At 34.0% G+C, this 15,734-nt stretch overlaps 1 protein-coding gene across 1 annotated transcript in view; it reads left to right on the top strand.

Moving 5' to 3' along the window:
* The window catches only part of ISM1 (isthmin 1), a 111,447-nt gene that overhangs the window by 82,430 nt on the left and 13,283 nt on the right, over positions 1–15,734 (top strand). The window contains exons 3-4 of the mRNA XM_074209434.1: positions 316–580; positions 10,388–10,531. Of these exons, the coding sequence (XP_074065535.1) occupies positions 316–580; positions 10,388–10,531 (409 nt within the window). The remainder of the gene's footprint in view (positions 1–315; positions 581–10,387; positions 10,532–15,734) is intronic.

Below are 15,734 nucleotides of genomic sequence, written 5' to 3'. Positions count from 1 at the left end.
TTAATGTTAGACTGCTCTCATTAGGAATGAGGTTTTCATTATTTCCCTCTTCAATATCAAGTTTTAAAATATAGAAACCGAATTTTTTACTACCAGGGGACTTTAGAGGCTTAATTCCTTATTATACAAGTGAGGAAACTGAGGTCTTAAATGATTGTGATTTGCCCAAGTTCAACCATCTAGGAGATAAGGCTAAGGCCTAAGTCTCTCTTGATTCCCCATTTGTTGTTCCTCCCACTACAATAGACCCTCACTCCCTAGAGATGTGAGTTGGGATAATGAACCCTCACTCTCTGCATGCTTTGAATCCCCCAGGTTACCATAGAGGTTGTTGATGGTCCAGACACAGAGTCAGAGAAAGACTTGCACCCAGAAAACAAGCCCAGCTGGCCAATCCCATCACCTGATTGGCGTAATTGGTGGCAGAGGTCTTCCACCTTGACAAGGGTAAACAGTGGTGACCAAGACTACAAGTTTGATAGCACTACAGAAGATAGCAACTTCCTCAACCCCCCCAGGGAATGGGATCGCCATGCCCCAAGCCATCGGACTTTTGAAACCAAAGAACAGCCAGAATATGGTGAGTTTCCATTCAGTGTTATACAACTATTTAGGGGAGGAAATGAGAATGATGAGACATTATTGATATAGGGCCAAGTAAAACACAGTTTACAATATGTGGCTTTTGTTCATTTGTGAAGCATACCTCATAAAGACTAAACTTAACAGAAGCCCCAGTGAGACACTAGCAAGCCACATTTCTCTGGTAAGACTTCAACTTTAAAATATATACCAATTACCCTATGAGGGATGCATTTTTTTTAGTTAGGGGTCTTTAGGGTTATTTCTGTTTTGTTCTGGGTTTTTTTGAAGCAAAATTGAGTTTCCTATCTAAAGATGAAGGACAAAATTGACAATTTCTTCCATAGGTAAAAACCTGTGTTAAAAATAATTGCTACTAGAGAACCAGTAAAGAAAATTTATCCTTACTTCTTTTGCCGGGGGTCATACTATATACTATTGATTACAAGTAGGTGAATATACTTAAGTACTTTTGTGAATGAATGTTTCTTACATATTAATGCTAGTATGGAAGGTAATGATGATAAGTAAGCTGAAAGCCCAAAATTTATTCTGATTTCCCATGACACCAAGCCAGGTAATTTGTTTCATGTTTTTGATAAATATATTAGACAACTGGCTGCCTAAATACTTTCTGAAGACAGTAGCAAAGTAGTAAAAAATATTTTCCTGATAGTTCACACACACTCTCTTTCTCAAATATACTTAGAATTATAGGGAAGAATGTATACTGGTGGAGGATACAAAAGGAGATATATTCATGTATATGTATATGTAGGAAACATGAGTGAGCAAGGTGCTGTAATTAAGTCCAAACTGGCTTCATACTTTGTCCTGAAATGTTTCTATAAAATACCTTGTAAACAAAACTTTTACAAAGTTGCTCATCTGTAGTGAGAATATTGATCTAAAGAGAAGTCAGCATATATTACTTCGGATCTACTATATCTTCTCATCTAAGTAAATGTACAACATGGATTTATAATTTATAAGGGGAAAAATACTGCCCTTCTGTATCTTTACTGTCCAATATATGAACAATTCTTTCTATACAGCACTCAAATATTTGAGGAAAGAAAATTTATCTTTTCAGAATAGCAGCCAAGGAGTAAAGGATATATAACTCCTAACAAAATTCTGTTTTTGCCACATATTGTACAGCCTAGGACCAATGAGTAATTCCTAATTCTAATTAGCTCATCAGCAAGCATTTAGAGAGTATATACTATTCAGCTGATATTATGTATGTTGTTATGAGACACACAAAAGAATTCAAAGATAAAGTACTTGCCTTCAAGAAACATAATTTCTTATTGAAACATAAAGCAATACCAGAATGTTACAAATGTTCTGTTGAGCTGTATAGATTTAGAGTTTAGAGAATAAGGACAGAAATGAAGACAGGCATCACCAGAAAGGCTTCATTTGATATGTGGGACTTAAATTGATGTTTGAAAGATGGGTAGAACTTTTACTTTTTCAGAACTTGAATGACTTCAACCAAAGATTACTGCAGAAACTTAAAAGCAAAAAATAAAATAAAATACAGAACTTATAAAAAGAAATGGCTTTTGGGTTGGGGGTGTGGAAAGATAAAGCTAAAAGAAATCAATTAAAACAAAAACTTAAAGGAATAAAATATACCTTAAAGGAAACAAAAGAACTTCTGGTCATAAAGCATATGAGCCTAAAGTTAATTTCGCAGATGCTTAAAGTGGAATGGGAAACTAAAGACTATCTAGTACAATCCCCTCACTGAATAGATGAGGAAACAGAGGTCCAAAGAAGTTTAGTAATATTTTTATGACCATAGAGGCAATCATACATAATAGATTTATTATAAATCACATTCAGTTCCTCTGACACCAAACCCAATATTCTTTTTGTTACACCAAGCTTTCTTCTCTCACATATCCTAATATTATCAATATGCATACCAAGCATTGCCATGTCAACTAATACTGCCTCAAAGATGATTCGCTCAGATTTTCAAAAATGTCAGTACAAAAGTCTCCAAGTTACAAATTTTGCGTCAGAAATTAACATACTTCTCCTGAAAATGTCCAAATGTCCAAAATCAGAAAAATCCCAAGAACTTTCAGTGCAGCTCCAGATAGAGGAAAAAAAAGGCAAAGAAAATCATCTAGCTCAGATTGTTGACTATAGAGTTGAATATCAGATCATAGCACTCATCATTGTTTTAATACCTTGCTTGTCTAAATTTAGGAAAGGAAAGATTGACTAGGAAAAGTGATTTACTAATTACTTTTAATTAACCTGAATACCCTGGATGAAATTTATAGGTAAAATTTTGATCTGAGACCCATTTATTATGTTTAGTTTCAGCTTGAAGTGAGCAAAGAGCTGATATAAATGAAATAACTTTAAAGCAATTTATGATAGCTAGGAATCTATCCATTAACTTTCTGAAATTATCTTTGTTTGAAAAATTTTGAAAAATAGACTTCATTTAAAAAATTAATTATGGACACATGACCATAAACTCTACATAAAAAGATCCTTCTACTTAAATCAAAGCAGCCTCAGACCTAGGATTGGTGAGATAACGTAGGGTTTCAATGATATAAATATTTGTGTATAACATTCTACAACTAGACATGGCTACATAATATAATAATTATTATAAGATGCATTGCATAGCATTTGGCAGGTTATAAAATGGAATCATGTAATTCTAGGGATGGAAAGAATTTCAGGGTCTTTTTAATTCAATGCAAATTCCAAAAAGAAATCCTTCTATAATATTCTTGACAAAATAGTCAGCCATTTCCAGTCTGCTGGAAGACCTCCAAGAAAAAGGAACCTATCCACCTCTCTCGGAAGCTCAATCCACTTTTGGAAAGATCTAATTGTTAGGAAGTTTTCCTGACATCAAGCTAAATTTGACTCATTGAAACTTCCACCCACTGCTCCTGTTTCTGTCCTCTGTCAGGCAAACTGAACAAATCTAAACCTTTCCCCACAGTTCAGCCTTTCAGATACTTGAAGAAAGCCATCATGTCACTCCAAACCTTTTCTTCTTTGGGTTAAACATCCGTAATCCATTAAAGCTTTGTTCATATGGCATAGAATAAAAGACCACTTACCATTTTGATTGCCTTCCTCTAGATATTCTCTAGTTTATAATGTAACTTCCTAAATTGTGATGCATGAAACACAATAATACAGACATGGTCTGACCAGGGCAAAGTGTCTCCTCCTTATTCTTAAGAACTGTGATTTCCTTAATTAAGACCAAGGTTATAATAGCTTTCTTGGCCTTCACATCATACTTCTACTTTGAAATTGAAGTTCACTAAAATTCAGAGATTTTGTAGACATTGCTAACTATGCCTCTCCATCTTACATTTGTAAGGTAATTGTAATGTATATTTTGTTAAAAAAAAAAAGTATTTGAGTTTATATTTATCTCGTGATTTTCTTCTGATTTTGAGCCCAATGTTCTTGCTTATAAATATTTTTTTCAGATACTGTTTAGCTAATGTGTTGAGTTTTCCAACCAGCTTTCTGTCATCTGCAAACTTGGTAAACATTTCACTTCTGCCTTTATCCAATTCACTGTAATATTAGAGAGTCATGCACAAATCTCTGAGGGGCAATCCAGTGGAGATTGCCTGCTAAATTGGCATTGAATCATTCATGACTACCCTTTGAATCCAGCCATTCAACCAGATCCAGATCCACTAACTGTATCAATCATCTAGTTTACATTTGTCCATCTTTTCCATAATAATGGATTGAAACACTTCAGCAAATGTTTTGATAAAATCTTGGTAAGTGGTATACTTAGCAGCTTAAGGTTTTTCTGACATGACATTCTTCGTAAATTCATACTCACTAGCTTTTTCTAGTGACTACTTCTTTTTTAGATATCTATTACTATTTAGATTATCTATTCTATTTTTAAAAATGAATACTTTTAGAATTTCCCAGGAATCACAGTTACATTAAACTGGAACTCTGAATAATACAATGACTAATCAATCACAGTTCCAAAGGACTCATAATGAAAATATTATCTACTTCCATATAGAGATCTGATTGACTCAGGGTGCAGATAGAAGTATATTACTTTACCTCTTTCTTTTTCTTGTTTTTGTTGTTGTTGTTGTTAGAGAATGACAAATTTGAGGGGGGAGAAAATTTGGATATTCCCCCCCTTTTAAGCAAAAAGGTAAAGCAAATTTTATTTATATTAAGAGAATATATTTGAGAATTTGAGAGACAGAGCATTGCTCACCAGTGCTTAATCTGTGTTCAAGACAAAAGTTGAACTATTTGTTCTAAACTAGCACTGGGAGAGAGGGGAAGGAGAGAAAGAAGGATTAAGAGAAAGGAATGAAAGCAAAACTATGAAAGAAAAAAGAACTTAAGAACAAGGAGAAAAAATTTTCTTAGAACAGGGAATGAAAACTGCTCATTTAATTTTAAAATTTTACATAAATTCAAAATGTTCTAGCCTTATAATAATAAATATGTACCAGTCTAATCTGTTCAGTTTTTCAAATACACACATACAAAAAAATGATTTCTTTCTCACCTCCATTTTTTTGTTTTTTTGTTTTTAGGTTTTTGCAAGGCAAATGGGGTTAAGTGGCTTGCCCAAGGCCTAAGTGTCTGAGGTCAGATTTGAACTCAGGTACTCCTGGCTTCAGGGTGGGTGTTCTATTCACTACGCCACACAACTGCCCCTCTCACCTCCATTTTGGTAATTTCTGTTGCCTGAAATAACTGTGTCCACACTCTTAGTGTGTCATCAGGTAAAGGTTGTAGCACCAATAGATGCCATAACTACATTAAAACTAAATTATATGAAAGAATCTACTTCTTACAAAGGCTGAATTATATTGGCAATATATTTTAATTCCATAAAGATTTAAATTATATATTAATTTTAGAAAAAACATGGAATATTAAATGTCCACATCAACAAAAATGTAACAATTATTGTGAGTGTTGTATACCAAAAAATGCACCATGTGAATTACCTTATCACACAATACATAGAGGAAGGGAAAAAAAAATCAGAAACAAGTGAAGGTATAGAGAGGAAGCCTACTAAACTGTATGTCATATATATATATATATATATATATATATATATATATATATGTGAGTTTTAATATTTGTACTTAAATACCAAAGTTGTCTTTGGCAGAAATAAAACTGCAGACTTAAATAGATACACAAGCCCAGTATTAAATTGCACAGTGACATTTTCCAGCCTGGAAAAACATCCCCTTTTAAATTTAACACAGTTTGATAATACAATCTTCCATTTTCTATGATCTTCAAAGTTATCACTGACAGTAGCTTAGCAATCACATGTGCCCATTCTTTTAATAGGTTACCAAACAATTCACCTGCCTCAGGTGCTTTTAATTGATCAAAGGAATCAAGCAGCTCTGTCTTCTCTCTGTTGTCAGTTATCATCATCCCATCCACCCAAGGAAATTATCCTATCCTTTCTTTTGTCCAACAAAAACAAAACAAAAACAAAACATCCTCTTCTCTTTGTCTTTTGCTTGCCAGTCTCAGCTCATTCTGAATTTACCATTCTTTCACTATTTTTACAGGTCCATGGCATATTTTTATATTCCTCTTCTGTAAACTGCTCTTGCTTCCACATTCTGTACCTACTTTAAAAAAAAAAGAAACAAATCCTAAATTGACTGTTGTGATCCATGTCCATCTCATTAAACTCTTCAGACTATTCAGTCACTAAAACATATCTGGAAAGTGATCATCTAGTCTCTGTTTGAAGACTGTCATTTTTCTTCCTTGCCAAAATTGTTTCTCTTGGTGTCTTTAGTATTTCACTATGGAATTTTCTTTCTCTACTGTACTGACATTACTTGTAGAATTTTTAGTCCTCATGTTTCAATCCTCCTTTGAACTCTATAAAATCTTCTTTCCTCCTCCCTTCCCCCTGCAAATCTAGAGGGTATGTCAAATGACAGTTGGATTTTTTCTTCTTCTCAATTAGAAACTTAAAGAAGGGATAGACATATCCTCCCTCCTTTCTCTTCATTTACATTTCTGTAACTCATTTTCTCTGTTAGAATCATACAATTTTCACAACTATTATCGTAATTATTCTCATAAAGTAATTCCCTATTGTTTAGTTTTCAAAGGTTCACAAAAGATTTCTCATAAATTCTGTGACTTAGATACAATATAAGTATTAAAACTTTTGTTAATACAGAAGAACTTGAAAATTCTCATAATTCAGTTCTCTAAAAAGGCTGTGATTTAGGTACTTTAAATCTTTTAAAATTTTTATTATTACAGAAGGAGAACTGAAACTTAAAATTAAGCAGATTATTCAAGATCACAAACCTAGTAAGTGGTAGAGACAGGTCTATGGATTCCCAAACCAGAACTTACAGAATAATAGAACACTTTAGTTAGAGGGAACTGCAAAGAGCATTTAAAACATTTTCCTTGTGAAGAAACTGAGACCCAGAGAGGTCAAAAAAACTTGTCTAAGGTCACATAACTCATAAGTGGCAGAGCCAGGTCTGTTGAATGTCAGGGAACTTTCTATTATATCAAGCACCTTTTGCTTTTGAGAGGTTTCTTCCCAATCGGGTGAGTTAAGAGAATCAAGTAACTTCAGTTACCCCAGCACTGAGACTGAAATCATCTCATGGAAGTCTGGAACTTGAGCAGCCTGAACTACAATAGATATTTTTTTAATATCCTAAAGGCATTCATGAAACAAAAGTCACATCCCATTCTAATGTGGCCTATTTTCCTTTCTTTACTGTATTCTTTGACTTTTACTTAAATGAGATAATTGTTGTCTTTGAAAAGCATAAGCTACTATATAAATGAAAGATTATCTCTTTGTGAATTTCCTGTTTTAAGTAAAGATCTGTGATAGGCAAGAGAATAAAGCAGGTCTCATTTTATATATAGGGACAACATTATAAAATGAATGTCAGCTTTTTCAACATTCAGAAATTCCTGTTCTGGGCTTACAATATCATTAGATAAACATGATCTCAAAGAAAAAAATGTATTTTCTTTGCTGCAGAGGTCATCATGGTGGTGAGCTATTACACTAGTTTGTTTCTCAGGAGGCTGTTACATTGCTAATTATTGGTGGAAATGATTATGCATATAACCATCTAAATGTTTCATGCTTAATTTTGTGGAAAACAATATAAAGATAGCTTTAAAAGAAATTGTATTTGGGAGTGTTTAAAATTAGGACAAGGAGAAAACTTGCCAGGATGATAAATAGCTCTGTAGTCTTCTACTCCTCAAGGGAAAGGGAAAATTTTAAGAATGTTTTCATAATTTTATAATCCGGACAAACTAGACTTAATAGCTGAATTTTCAAGGAATTGTAAATGAGGGAAAAAAGCAATAAAATTTGAGCTTAGATTCCAATGTAATTTTCCAAAATGGTTTAGAATTTAAAGTTAAAAAAATAAAAACCTTAATTTTACGGGCAGCTAGAGGACACAGTGGACAGAACAGTGAGGTTAGGAAGAATTCTTTGTTTAAATCCAGTCTCAAAAATTTACTAGTTTCAGGACCCTGGGCAAGTCAATTAACCTCTGTTTGCTTCAGTTTCCTTATCTATAAAATGGGGGATAATAATGACACCTACCTCCCAGGGTTGTTGTCAAGATCAAATGAGATAATATTTGTTGAGTGCTATATCATGGGCACTATATAAATGCTGGTTTTATTCCATTCCAACCTTGGAAGACTTAAGAAATAAATTTATTTCAAAGTGATGGAGAAGAAAAAAATTACAAGTTGACTCTTTTGGATGACCAAATGCCCGAGAATGTGTTGATTGTGCAGTGAATATTCAATGATCTTACACAGTGTCCCAGAACAGGATACCTGAGCCTAGCACCTATCATACAACTAATGTGTAACAAGTTTATTGACTAGACTATTTCTTACTTTCCCACTTGCCTCTTTTTATGAGTTTTAAAATTTCTATCTATAACTCTACTTAGGAAAAAAATCCATTTTTTAAAAAAAGCTAAAACTGTGCAGTCTATGGGCAGGTAATCTTTATATATGTATATGTGTGTCTATATGCACAAATGTGCATATGGTGCATTTCACCCTTTGGATATTCTGCCTGCTACAAGGGGAACTTGTGCCAATATTTATAATCCAGGGATACCTCAACCTGATTCTTCTTATTTACAACCTGTATGAGTGTCCAACTCTTTGTGATCCCATCTGGGATTTTCTTGGAAAAGATACTGGGGTTGTTTTCTTTTTCCAGCTCATTTTGCAGAGGAGGAAACTGAGGCAAACAGGGTTAAATGACTTGCTCAGGATCATATAACTAGTAAGTGGTGCTGGATTTAAACTCAGATCTTTCTGACTCCAGGCCTGGCACTCTTGACCTTGAACAAGTCATTTTAATCTCTGTAAGCCTATAAAATGAGGGTGCTGGACTAATAATCCCTAAAGTTCTTTCTAATTCTAAAGCCTATGATCTGAAAGGTAAAACAAATCACTAAGCACAATTCACATTTTTATATAATTCACAGCATTTACCTCACAATGCCCCTTGAAAGAACAAGCATTATTAGCCTCATTTTACAGATGAAGAAACTTCATAGGTTAAATGACTTGAAGATCACATAACCAATAATATCAGGGTCATGGCTAAAACTAAGTCTACTCTTACTATTAGTTATATCAAGTTGACTTCTTAACTCTGCAGAATATGAGTGGTCCTTTATTTTTATTTTTACTTTAATAAGTAAAATGAAGTGAATAAGTAAATGCAGATAAGTAGGTACAGGAGAGAGAGAAAAGTCACAGAAATAGCCTGATTCTATAGCAAGAAGCTGTTTTTAATACTTGCTTTGGTTATCTGATTAGAAAATTTAATTCTACATAATTGAAAAATCAAAAGTCTGGAAAATTCCTTTTGTCATAGAGGTGAAGAGAAGGGAAGCTTTAGATGGGGGTAGTGGTGGACAGCTCAGAAGAGGGTTATTTTCCTCTCATGGACAGAGAGAGAGAGAGCAGAACATAATCATAAAATGCTTCTTCATCATGCTTAATGGTAGAGATTCTCAGTTGCCAAGAATCAAGATGAGAGAATTATTTTTTTGAAATCACACTGCCCTTAGGAACATTGGAAGACTGTGAGGCTGGCACCAGGCCTATAATCTCAGGTAGAAACATGTGGATTCCATTCTTACTCTGTCTATGTAATAACAGCCCTAATGATTTGTTAGCTTTGTATACTTATTTTATCTATTCATCAAGGCACACAAACATCTTTATAGAGTAAGATCACCTTTTCAAATGAAAAGAGACCCTGAACCCTAAAGCTAGAAAGAAATTAGAATGATCTTAGTAAAAATCATGAAGACATGTGACAGAGCAAAAAGTTCACCAAAGTAGGCATCATGCAATCCTGAAACTGCCACTTTCTGTGTGACCTCATATGAACTGCATAACCAGACTGAACCTCAGTTTCCTCATCTTCAAAAAAGAAAAAAAGAGAATGTTGGATTAGATGATGTCTAAGGCTATTTCCATTACCAAAGTTCTATGATTCTGTGCCTCAAGCATAAGAAAATTAGTAAAATTCTGGGTACCATATTTCTGATTCCAGTTGATTGAATGCCATTTCAATTGTGGCCCCTGGTAAGTATGGAAATTAGCCATTAGGGAACCTGGCTAATCTGAATCTGTGCACAAGGTCAGTTATAAAAGCATATGTGTCTGTAGTTTGTCAGAGTGTATACATCTAGCCTCAGAGGCCATCTCCTTTCATTCCATCCAGATTACATTGAAGGTGAAGGAGACTGGAGCCCTTGGTCTATCTGCAGTGTAACCTGTGGAAGTGGCAATCAAAAGCGAACCAGGTCATGCGGCTATGCCTGCACAGCCACGGAGTCCCGAACATGTGACCATCCAAACTGCCCAGGTTTGTTAAGGAATGGGACCTGGGGGTGTACTGGAGTGAGATTGTACAGGCTCACTAGAGCTGATTGCTTAATTTTCAGTGTGGATATGTATACTTCAGAAATCTGTAAATAGTGATAAATAAGGTATCTGAGAAGCAAATGTAAGAAAGAACTACATTTTATAAGTATGGAGAACTATTTGTGAAAATGTACCGAGGAAAGAGGTAGAAAGTCTAATTCAAGGAATGACTGTGTAGCTGCCTTGTAAGAGTTCATAGAGAGAGCTAAATTAAGTCAAGAAAGGGCCAAATTATGTATTGAGTTTACATTCCCAATAGAGGACTCTGTATTTGATACAGGAGGTAATAGGGAGCTACTTTATTTTCAGGAAAAGGAAAGTAACATTTCCCTTTCCTTTAAGAAACCCCTTTGGCAGCATTGTAGTAAATTAGTTATAGATCTGAGGCTAATGCAGTTTTCCAAGAGAGAGAGGATGAGTACCTGAACCAAGATAGTGTGAGTGACAAGATGGGGATGTAGACAAGAGAGGTTGTGAAGATAGAAATGAGAAGGCTGGACAAAAGATTAAATATGAAGATGTTTAAGATAAGTATGAGTAAGGATTCCAATGAGACTGAAGTTGTGAGCTTGAGTAATCAAGGAGATTAGGCAACTAAATGATGTAATGATAGAGCACTGGGTCTGGAGACAGGAAGACCCGAATTCAAATTTTGCCACAAACACTTACTGGCTATATGATCCTGGGGAAGTCACTTAACCTCTGTTAAAAAAAAATTGAAGATAACATTCTAATAGCATTTCTCTCCTGGGGTTGTTGAAATGATCAAATGAAATTAAAAATTAATTGTAAACTGTTCAGTATAATGCCTGACAACACTACATAAATGTTGGCTATTAAGAAGGCAGTAGCCTACACTAATAGCAGTATTGTAAAGATGATCAACTGTGAAAGACTTAGCTACTCTGATCAAGACAATGATCTAAGACAAATTCAAAGAATTTATGATGAAAAATTCTGCCTCCAGAGAGAAAACTGATGAACTGAGTGCAGATTGAAGCAAACTCTTTTTTAAACTTCCTTTATCTTAATTTGTGTATATATTTCCTTTTGCAATATGGCCAACGTGGAAATATGTTTTGCATGACTTCATTTGCATAATCAATGTCATATTGCTTGCCTTCTCAAGAAATGGAGTAGAGTCCAAAGGAAGAGATAAAAGGTGGAACTCAAAATTTCAAAAAAATGAATGTTAAAATTTTTATATGTAATTGGAAAATATTTAACAAATAAGAATGTATTTAAACCATAGATGGTGCCCTCTATAATAATGGGCTTTATACAAAGCAATGACTTTGTATAAGTGTAAGATGCCCATGGGATATCTAATTAAATTATTTTAAAGGCACATGGTAATACAGAACAAGAACAATGGTTAAAAAAAGAGTAAAAGGGGGCGGCTAGGTGGTGCAGTAGATAGAGCACCGGCCCTGGAGTCAGGAGTACGTGAGTTCAAATGCGGCCTCAGACACTTAATAATTACCTAGCTGTGTGGCCTTGGGCAAGCCACTTAACCCCATTGCCTTGCAAAAACTAAAAAAAACAATTTTAAAAAAAAGAGTAAAAGGAGTTACTGATTAGAGACAGGTTTTCAAGGAGGTTGGCTGAGGAAAGGAAAGGATAATAGCAGAGAATGGAGATAGAATGGGAAATGACAACTCTGGTAAACTTCTGGAGAAGATAAAAGGCAAAAGAATGAAGAATGCAAAGAAGGGCCACCTCTTCAATAGAGATCCAATAAGAGAGGAAATCCGGGGGATGATGACAAAGAGTGAGGGGAGGAGGAAGAAGGTCTTAGTGTCAAATGAAGTGGTCAAGGTCTTAAATTCTAGTTCATGGAATTTATATTCTATGCTGAAAGTAATGGTAGTGAGGTACTGGATGTTTTTGATCAGAGAAATGACTTAAAGGTTAGACTTGGGTCTTCAACAGATTACTTTGGAGTTATGTGAAAAGAGAAGAAAAATGGGAAGGACTAGAAGCAGAGAAAAGAATTTTTTTAATTTAAGTTTTTTTCAATTAATAGTTTTTTCTCTCTCCCACATCTTCTCCTTCTAACACACACACAAGCACACATTGAAAATCCCTATAATAAACATTCAGAGTCGAAATTCCCACATTGACTGTGTCCAAAGTTCATCACCTCTCTGATAGCATATACCAAGTGTTCTCCTGCTTCACTCATTTGTCACTGCATCAATTAACACAAGTTTTCCCAGGTTTCTTTGAAAGTGTCCTTTTCATAATTTCTGTGATGTCATGACTCAAGCAAGAGGTGATGAGACCCTGAATCAGGGAATGGGAAGTATTAGTGGAAAGAATAGGATGGATGAGAGAGATGAGGACAGATGTAAAAACTGATCTGATATGGGGAGAGAGAGAAAAGAGAGAAATAAGGACAACTCAAAGGTTATGAATCTTTTAGAAAGTGAAGGATAATGGTCCCCTCAATAGAAATAGGTAAGTTTGTAGAACGTATGAATTTAAAGAAAAATTGAGTTCAATTTTATACATGCTTAGTTGGAAAGGTCAAAAAAGTAACCAGGAAGAACTATCCTACAGACAGCTGGTAATTAATGACTTGAGTTCAGGAAAAAGATTTAGGGTGATATATAGGAATTAGGGAATCTCCAGAAACAAACATATTCAATCAATATGTTTAAAAGATATTAAAACTGAAAAAGTAACTTTTCCATCTGTTGCGCATAAAGTAAAGCAATTGATGACCCTAGTATATAGCCATATACTATTTTAATTTTTTAAATTTATTTATTTTCATCCATATGCACATACCTATTTCCAAGTTACAAAACTTCCGTCCACCCTCTCTTCCCACCCCCTTCCCTCAGTAGGGAACAATCAGGTTAGCATTTTTACATACATATTTTGATAAAGTTGTTTGCAAATTAGTAATTTTTGGCATGAGGAATTAGGATTATGGGAAAGAGATACACAAGAGTTAATTTTTATAAAGTGTTCATCAAATTCAGAAGGGTTATTTTTTTCTGTGTTTGTTTTGTTTTATTTTTTCTTTCTTTGGATGGGGATAATATAGTCCATAACCAGTCAAATACAGTTGTCCTGGCCCTCTGGACTGCCAAAAGGAGCTGCTTCCATCAAGGTTCTTTATCTCATAAAGTTGTTGATGTGTACATTGTTCTCTTGTTTCTATTCCCATTGCTTGTAATTCTTTCGATGCTTCTTTTGAGTTCAACCATTTATGGTTTCTTGTAGAGCAATAGTATTTCATAGTATCCATGTACCATAACTTATTTAGCCATTCCCCAATTGATGGGTATCCCCTCAATTTCCAATTCTTTGCCATTACAAAAAAAAAGAGCTGCTATGAATATTTTGGAACATGTAGGACTTTTCCCATTTTTAATAATTTCTTCTGGATAGAGACCTGGAATTGGAATTGCTGGGTCAAAGGGATGAACAGTTTTATTGCTTTTTGGGCTTAGTTTCATATTGCTCTCCAGAAAGGTTGGATCCATTCACAACTCTACCAGCAATGCTTCAATGTCTCAGTCCTACCACAATCTCTCCAATATTGATCATCTTCCCTTTTTCTCATTTTGGTTAATCTAATAGGTGTTAGTCTAATTAATCTAATTTTTTAAATTGCATTTCTCTAATCAATAGTGATTTGCAGCATTTTTTCATATGATTATATATATATATAATATATATCTTTAATTTCTTCATTTGAAAACTATCTGTTCATATCCTTTGAACATTTATCAATTGGGGAATGACTTGTGATCTTATAAATTTGATGCAATTCTCTATATATATTTTAGAAATGAGACCTTTATTAGGATTCTTGGTTGGGAAGATTGTTTCCCAGTTTTTTGCTTTCCTTCTAATTTTATTAGTGTAAGACCTTTTTAATTTAATAATAGTCAAAATCATTCATTTTGCAGTTTATAATGTGCTCTAATTCTTGTTTGGTTATAAATTTATCCTTTTTCCATAGATCAGATAGATAATTTTTTGGTCTATTAATTTATCTGTAGTATTGCTCTTTATGTCTAAATCCTATACCCATGTGGACCTTATTTTGGTATAGGATATGAGATGTGGCTATATGCCTAGTTTTTGCCATACTATTTTCCAGTTTTCCCAACCATTTTTGTCAGATAGTGAGTTGATATCCAAGAAGTTGAAGTCTTTGAGTTTGTCAAATAGTAGATTGCTGTAGTCATTTACTACAGTTTTTTTGAACCTATCCTAATCCACTGATCCATTACTCTATTTCTTAACCAATACCAGGAAGCTTTAATAACTGCTGCTTTATAGTATAGTTTTAGATCTGGTAGAGCAAGGCCACCTTTCTTTACATTTTTTCATTTTTTTCATCAGTTCCCTTGTTATTCTTGCCATTTTGTTGCTCCAGATGAATTTTTTTACTATTTTTTCTAGCTCAGTAAAGTAGTTATTTGGTAGTTTGAGTGGTATGGACCTGAATAATTTAATTTGGGTAGAACCTATGCTAACTTTAAAATAAAAACTTATGGTAACTAGACATGTGTCCCTTACTATCTGTATAACCTTGAAAAAAGCCACTTCATATCTCCAAGCCTCTTTCCTCATCTATAAAATAATAGTGTTGAAGTAGTTGGTCTCAAAGATCTCTCCCAGATCTAAATTTATTATTCTGATCTTCATATTGTCCCTTGACCTTAGAATAGCTTTCTTTTTTTTGAGAATATTGAATTATAAAATTGTGGTCAAATCAATTGTTCATCACAAGAAGTTTTACAACCATCTACAGACAAACACAAATTTCAAACTAAGCTATTAAAACAGTACATATGTGATGCCCAATTGTTATACAAACTTTTAAATGGAATGCATTCAATTAAAGGTCTAACCAGTATACCCAGCTGAGTTTTTAGTAAATTTTCTTGATCAAATCAGAGCATAGACATAAATACTCTTTGTAAAGTAAATAGAAGGTGTTACTATTACTGGTTCTCCATAGATAAATATGTGGATTTTCAAGAGCCATTCCTAAATCAGATCATGGATTCAAATGAACTTAGAATCTAAAGCAACTTCTTGTTTAATTATTACTGCTGTTGTTTTGGCATTTACAATTTTAAAACACGAAATTAAATTGTTAAACTTTTGAATTTATA

Source organism: Macrotis lagotis, chromosome 1 (genome assembly GCF_037893015.1).
Source record: "Macrotis lagotis isolate mMagLag1 chromosome 1, bilby.v1.9.chrom.fasta, whole genome shotgun sequence".
In the NCBI taxonomy this organism is placed as follows: domain Eukaryota; kingdom Metazoa; phylum Chordata; class Mammalia; order Peramelemorphia; family Peramelidae; genus Macrotis; species Macrotis lagotis.
This window is presented reverse-complemented; position numbering and strand designations above follow the sequence as displayed.